This window comes from Botryllus schlosseri, chromosome 6 (genome assembly GCF_051294905.1).
Source record: "Botryllus schlosseri isolate E-star chromosome 6, Bs_hap1, whole genome shotgun sequence".
Lineage (NCBI taxonomy): Eukaryota > Metazoa > Chordata > Ascidiacea > Stolidobranchia > Styelidae > Botryllus > Botryllus schlosseri.
This window is the reverse complement of record NC_137241.1, coordinates 16,896,514-16,904,160: the sequence shown is the minus strand read 5'-3', so window position 1 is coordinate 16,904,160 and position 7,647 is coordinate 16,896,514. Positions and strand designations below refer to the sequence as shown.

At 40.9% G+C, this 7,647-nt stretch overlaps 1 protein-coding gene across 1 annotated transcript; it reads right to left on the bottom strand.

The window, feature by feature from the left end:
• Positions 1-3,876: 3,876 nt before the first annotated feature.
• Positions 3,877-6,506, bottom strand: LOC145441822 (ficolin-1-like). The gene is made up of 5 exons (XM_080319758.1): positions 6,164-6,506; positions 6,052-6,110; positions 5,921-5,989; positions 5,682-5,778; positions 3,877-3,986 (listed from the first exon to the last, which is right to left on the bottom strand). Exons 1-5 carry the CDS (start codon positions 6,222-6,224, stop codon positions 3,877-3,879), a joined length of 396 nt encoding a protein of 131 aa, XP_080175884.1. The 5' UTR covers positions 6,225-6,506.
• Positions 6,507-7,647: the final 1,141 nt, after the last annotated feature.

Genomic DNA, 7,647 nt, shown 5'->3' with positions numbered 1-7,647 from the left:
AAATAGTCGTGAAAGTCTGGGAATCGGCATTGTTCTGAACAATCGCTGGGCGTAATTGGTAATTGTTGTGGTCATGCTGCTGCAGCGCTCTCACTTTTCAGAACAGTCGGCCTTAAACGGCTATTTTGGAGCAGATACATTGCCCTGACGAGATTTTGTTTTGTATTTTCGGAATTAGTACATCAATAGCTTACGATAAAGACCAGATGCATCAAATTTGGACGCATGGATCGCCAGCTCTAGGACTACAAAGTTTGCTGCTTTTAGCCGGCTCTGCAGTACGTTTGTCGGTGCATTCATCCGTGACTCAGATCTTGCGCATCTATCCGTGGGTTGGCAATCTACAATACGATTTCAGATCACGATGCTGCATCGTTACTTCGTCTGGCTAACTAACCAGACCACTGGATATTATATAACGTCTTATCTGACAAAGCACGGTTTTGTTTTTACTCCTCATCCTAATTCCTACGTCCCTCGATAAAAATAATATTATTTCTTTAATTATATACTATATACGGAAATCCAACACGTGCATATATTATAATACTTTTTCAACGACATACTGCACCCTATCCTTAATCCTAACCCATAGGAAATTAGGTAAATAACATTTTACATTTCCAATTACGTGAGCCATAATTACCGAGCATATAAACACGTTTATATTACGTGTTACGTCACGATGACATCTTACATAGCATACTATGTACGCACATAAACGCATTTATTACTACACAATCTGAACTAGACTTGAATTGTTGTTAAATACGACGCTACGGTTGTCAAAGAGCACGGTTGAATTTATGATTATTCAATTACATGTTCAACAGCAGCAATTGTAATTGTAATTGTAATGTAATTGAAGCATGCAAGGAGTAATTGTAATTGTAATTGTAATTTGATATTTTTAGCATGGAGTAATTGTAATTGTAATGTAATTGAAACATGCATGAAAGTAATTATAATTGTAATTGTAATTGAACTGAAATAATGTAATTGATCCAACTCTGGTGCGAACATATCACAGACATGACGTCCAAGTGGCAACATACCCCAGACATGATGTCCGAATGGTGGAACACAGTCCGAACATACCCCAGACACCATCTCAGTAGTGACACAGTACGGAAATAGCAAAGACATTATGTCCGAGTATCAACACAGTACGAATCTACCCCATACATGATCCCAGAGTGGCGGAAAACAGTGCGAGCATATCCCAGATATGATGTCCTGGTGGCAACAAAGTACGAACATGCCCAAGACATGGTGTCCTAATGGCAATACAGTCCGAATCTATCCCAGATACAATGCTATCCGGTCGCTGACGGACAATATCTGTCTACGAAGCGACCAGCAATCGGTACCTGTATCTAGGTACTCAACCGTGAGTCACGTGAAGTGAAGCACAACGACTCAAATATCAATATCATAAACGAGTCAAAATCATATATCGCGAAATTCATGATAATTCACGTAAATCTTTCAAAATCTTTGGTTATGCCTGATTATGTAACCCAGGGGTTCTCAACTTTCCTTGCGTAACGGACCGCATTTTAACAGCAAAAAGCGCTGCGGGCCGCAGAACATTACTACTAGGGATGGTGTGAACCTCTGAAAGGTTCAGGTTCGTGTGAACGCGAACCTTTTTGAAAGGTTCTGTGTGAACGCGAACGTGAACCTCATGACGTCACGTGACGTCATATTGCTAATTCCAACCCTATCTTTCAATGAAGTGATAGCTTATATTAATGTACACGATACCTAGCGACGACACGGGCCACGTAATGCCACAATGCTGAAATGCATATTGGCGTTTCAAACGTCGCTGAATGTATCAACCGCGGTATAGTCAAAGAATATAATAATCCAATGAAATCAATAGATTCCGTCGCTTTGCCAACCAGGGAATATAAGCTTAGGCCTTAACGGTCTTGGCCAGACCGGACAATGTATTCAGAGTCTGAGTATTGCGACATTGATATCGAGCAGAGTGTAAAACGGGTTTCTATACTAGCTACCGATACCACAAACAACAACAACAAGTTATACAGCAGTAGCCAACACCTTAAACGCACGGATTTGGTTTTAATGAGACAGTAAAGATATGAAATCAAGATTGACCCCGTACGCCTGCTAGATTTTTTACATCAGAAAACGATATCAATGTATTTGATTGGTTGAATAAGCATCATTCGCTGACTACGTATTTCGCTCGTGATGTTGTGTGATTGCGGGTCAAGCTCACAGAGTCAGAGAGTCACTAAATATTCACGAACGGAAAGCTGAATATTTCGAGAACATTTTTGTAACAAAGCAAGTAACACTTTTAAAATTGTCAAGGTGCATGCTCGTTTAGTGTTGATTTTTTATGCTGCCAGCGCCATGCATAGAGTGGCCCGCAGTTGAAATGCAATAAATTTGAACCACAGATCTTATACTGAAGTGAAAATTGCAATTTACCAAAAAGGTTCACAGTGCAGAACCTACCAAGGTTCTGTTGTGAACGCGAACCTCTAAATTTGCGAGGTTCACACACAGAACGCGAACGTGAACCTCACGTTCACACCATCCCTAATTACTACCGTATATTCGTGGACTATACTATTATATTTAGGCTAATATAGCCTATTTACCAGTCGTGTATGGGCATTTAGTTTGTATGCATTCTACAGCATAATGGACAGCGTTCGTAAGCTTTCAGTTGCTGTTTCTAGTGAAATTGTGTCATCTTCCGAAGGAACAATAAATCCCTTCATGAAGCGCGCATTGCATTCGTTCCCAAGTCGGTATGTGCACCTTCAAACCCTTGCACCAGAGAGCTGAACTCTCTGTTTCAATGCGTGAGCGTGCAAGTATTAAACTACGGTAACTTTTTCTTTACAGAGGCCATTGTCACTTTGGGCTCTCAGTGATATGAGAAGAAGTTTCATGTCCGGGGTGATTTCTGAGCAAACCAATCAACCATTCTCCTTTCCTTCCATGGCTGATGCCCTGCACCAATAGTTACAGAAGTCAGCTTTGTGATTAAGTTGATGTTGTTTGCTAGTCCCCTCTCCCCACGTTTGCCCATCCAGTATTACGTCTACAAATATATCCACTCTGATAGAATACCTCAATACAATTAGCGTTGCAATGTCCGTAGATTTGTCCAATGCTAGGTTAAAGTAGTCTACGGGGCAACGCGTTTCAAAACATGCGACGAAAGATTAACTGACATTGCTGTTACTCTTCTTGTCACGGTTGAATCAGACAACGGCAGCTTCGAAATTTGTTAGGTGAAGTTGTCCTTGCTGCTAAATTCCGGAAACAGCGGAGATTCGCACATTATAGTAACGTATTGTTGGAGAAACACCTTCTCTAACAGATTTCGTGGGTTTAGCGATACACCAAGCAATTTTGAACCATGCATTTTTAACGTCGTCGGCAATCTCAACAATGCCTCAAAATATGGATTGCTTAGCCTGAGACCTAGCTAGCAACGCTTTTTTCTAAGATCAGGTGATATGTGTAACTCGAAATGGAACTGTCCGAAGACCTATTCAGAACAATGAGAATCTAAACTCGACCATATATCAAGAAACCAGAAAACATTGAAGAATGAGAATAAATCAAACGAAACAGAGACGAAGCGATAAGAGAGCTTTAGTAGCTAAATTGATACAGTATACAACATAACTGTGCCGGTAATAATTGCGATCATATTGAAAGATCTCGCGGGCCACAGAAAAAGCGTCTGCGGGCCGCATGCGGCCCGCGGGCCGCGGGTTGAGAACCCCTGATGTAACCTGTGGGCACTTTGTTCAGTTTTGTTCTTCGTGTTTTTCCATCTATTCATGTTTCATAATTTGCGTATTAAATGATGCATCGAAATCAAGCTTGCCTGTATTTAGCAACCCGGTGAACTCTTGTGTCTTTCGTGATCATGTTGATTTCCAATTCCGTATTTCCGTCCTTTGTCTTTTCATGCAATTCCTCGAGTCCTGAAGACAAGCGTTGTGAAACGATTGTTGGTTTTGATTCGAGTTACTTTGCCAGTCGAAAATGCAAGATACAAGTGCTTTTTGGTTGCATGCAGGCCTACCATCATCACCAAGACGTATCTTTACTTTTTCGGAGTAGTCAAATAGGTTTTGCCTATACCTTCACTAATTAAACTCAGTTGTGGCCCTACGATTGGAGGGGCTGGGCGAGATTTCTAGGGATGCCCCAATAAGTATGTAATCGCAGATTATGGGGGGCTCCACCTCCGACCCCAGTTTTGCATATATTATTGCATGGTTGTAAGGATAGACAAGGTCTACATCAAAATTACCGCATGTAGAGACTTGGTGTTTATCGGGATATGGGACTTTTCTAACAAATGCATAGACTTGATGATTGGGCCATCTATACGAAGTCATCTTCTTGGTTGTTACACCGATTTCCACGTTTATTCGCTATAATCCTTGAAAAAGCGCTTAAACGAAAGAGGGGCGCCTAAGCGACAGCCCACCTCGCGCACTCCAAAAGCCACCACTGCTTATACTCAAGTGGTTCAATTTTTTTACCTACTTTCATTTATATTTCAGAGTTTTCTTAGGAAAAAACTGGTTACTTTTTACCAGGGTTGTAACCAAGTCACAAGGTTCTGTGCCATAAGTCAATCTCGCTTTTATAGTTTTGACTCCAGTCAATTCGAGTCCTTTTCAATGACCACCGAGTCAAGTCCGAGTCCAAGTCAGTGAGTAGCAGTGTTGGGATCAAGTCACTACCTTCGAGTTACAAGTCATCTCGAGTCATTGCATAATGCACATTTTGACTCGAGTCAAGTCAACTCATTCGATTTTTGGAGGTGACTCGAGTCGAGTCGAGTAAAAGTCAAGTCAAGTCACGAGTCAAGCCACAATTCAAGTCAAGTTGTCTTTTCGAAGTACGAGGTATGATTAGGTCATTGCATTCGCCATCGAGGACCGAATAGAGAATGTCTCATGAATGAAGCTTTTTTTTCTGGTACGTTTGGGCGATTCCTATATATATATATAAATATACTTTACTTACAATCCTACTTACAACAATGAGACAACATGCAACAAAGTGATTAATAAAAACCGGAAGATGCATCATCATTAATTTGTGCCCAAAATTCTCGAAGATACCTCGTCCATCAGCTCTACAGATTAGTCTGATCACGTGGGCTAAGAATAGATAAATGTTTTACAGTAATATATGAAACTGCCGATGTTATCGACGCAATTCATTCACCAGGTTGTAATATTTTTCGCCGATGCGCGATCAGAAGATGGCACAGAGCACCACAAGGGCTCTCCGTGGTGCGAAGTTCCTAGTAGCCAATTTAACATAAGTATTTGTTGTCTAGATGCGCCATGACGACTCTCCGCTGGAAAGCAGCCATGCGAAGTAATCCAAATACGGCCGTGAATAGCAAAAAGGTAGAGCACACACCCGGATTAGGCTTACTACGGAATCGGTGTGTTATGTAGTCGGGGGTGTACGAATTTGAGTTAACATAAAAAGGGTGTACCACGACGAAAAAGGTAGAAGATCACTGCTCTAGATAATCGCAGAAAATATTATTCAATACAGAATCAGCTTTACCACTCATACAATAGCCAAGTGCAGATCGAAAGATTCCCAACACTTATGAAGGAATTAAAAGAAATTCGCAACCTTCTTACCGAGCCAGAAATCTCCATCACGTTCCCCGAATCCTTTCTCATAATCAGCCAAACTACCGTAGAAATCCACGTTTCTGTGTTTTCTTCGCTGGAAAACCTGCAAAGAATTCGACAAGCAGTCAAAATTTTATAAATCTCGTGAATTCTTCGAGTTCGAGGTTCGATGGCTCAAAATATCATGCGAGCTTGTTCATTGCGTTACAAAAGATGGGAATGAAAAGTTTTCAAAATCGACTCACAGTCCATTTCTTCTCTTCTTCTGATCTGCGTTGAAGTTCCTTTATTATCTCCGACATCATTTCAGTACCCTACATGAAACGTACACAGAATAGAACGTTTATCGGAAACGTAAAACTACTTGCATACCAACCCCACAATCCTCCTCTGATATCCATTTGCCATCGACGTAACTTCTCGTGCAATAATGCGCTGAAAAGGAGAAATTGCATTATGATTCGAAATGGAACACAATCTTTTCGTACCTGACGAACGAGAGTAAATCGCGATCACGAACATAATGAGAAACCAATACTTGAGCGACATTTTCGGAACTGAATTTTATAAGATAGATGCTGGTTGTAGGAAGGTGGAGGTGCACAATATAATGCGACCAACTTCAACTAAGTCACACACCGAAATGTATATCTTAGTTCCGCGTGCGACAATTTACTAGGAATTTCATTTCCAAATACCCAATCAACTTTCTATCAATTACATTACGTGTGCATTGTGGAATGACGATATGCTTTGTTGTTTCAGTGCTGATTATGATTTCGAGGAAGTCAGATCATCGATATCGTTTCAGAAGTACGTATAGAATCGCTTTTATCAGGAAGTTCACCTGCTGAACCATGAAGTGGCTGATGTTTTGACGCAAACAAGGAAGCGATGACTTGGAATTTTGGCGAAATGAAATTTTCCGCGACCACCACGAAACAGGCAACAACTACTCTACTCGTAACAATAGGGCGGCGGTTATCAACATTCCATGCATAACGGACGACATTATAACAACGACAGATGAGACGGGCCGCAGAACAATATTATCGTCTATTTGAAATGTTTCAATCACTACACATACATGGGGTAATCGTGATTAGTAATCCTAATCGATTACGACGATTACAGCATTTTCAAGTAATCGTAATCGCAATCGATTACATTCGAAAAAAAAATCCGAAGTAATCGTAATCGGTTATTTCACATATCTATAATCTATTTCTTTGTAAACGACCGATTACTTTTTACTTGTGCAGGGACTATAGCATAAACTGGACATTCGTGAACATTTGAACAAAGAAGAGTGCGATATTAGACCACCTGTCACATCAGCATAGTGACAGGTGAACACGGTGACAAGAGAGCATGCAAGAGATAAGCATTATGCGATATTTCAGCATGCGACGCTTGAACACATCTGCGTGGGGTGGGAACTCATCGGCATAGCGACACCTCAGCATAATATTGGTAATTGCATTTATTGCAATTAATTTTTTACCCTCTCTCAGCTGCAACGCGACTGGGGCTACCCAAACTAACACTGTGAAGATGTATAGTTATTGATTAGATGGGTATCGAAGAGCGAGGATTTTAAATACAACGAGGTTATTATATGCGAATTGAATCAACCACTGTTGCTTGTATTTTACACCCTTAATACAGATCTATGGAAGCCTGACGCTCTACCAAAACCCATTTTTATCCGTAGCACATATACAGCTCTTAGCTATAATTAGGGACTAACTCGAGTACGCGGCTACCCAAACTCACAATAGCAATTGATTTTATGGTAACGAAGAGCGAAGATTTTGAAGGCAGGAAGGGTGATATTAACACGAATTGGATCACCAGTATTGCGTGTATTAAACCGCATAACCAGACCGTTTAATTCAGTGGTTCCCAACCGGGGGAATTCCCTCCTTGGGAGGAATTTGGCTATAGCGTTGTCACGCCAGATACACTGGGT

Excerpts from the sequence above, each read along its gene's own strand:
- LOC145441822 (XM_080319758.1), bottom strand. The coding sequence starts at position 6,224 with ATGTCGCTCAAGTATTGGTTTCTCATTATGTTCGTGATCGCGATTTAC. Across the intron at positions 6,111-6,163 it reads GATTTACTCTCGTTCGTCAG|CGCATTATTGCACGAGAAGT; the intron begins GTACGAAAAGAT and ends TCTCCTTTTCAG. Across the intron at positions 5,779-5,920 it reads AAGAAGAGAAGAAATGGACT|GTTTTCCAGCGAAGAAAACA; the intron begins GTGAGTCGATTT and ends AATTCTTTGCAG.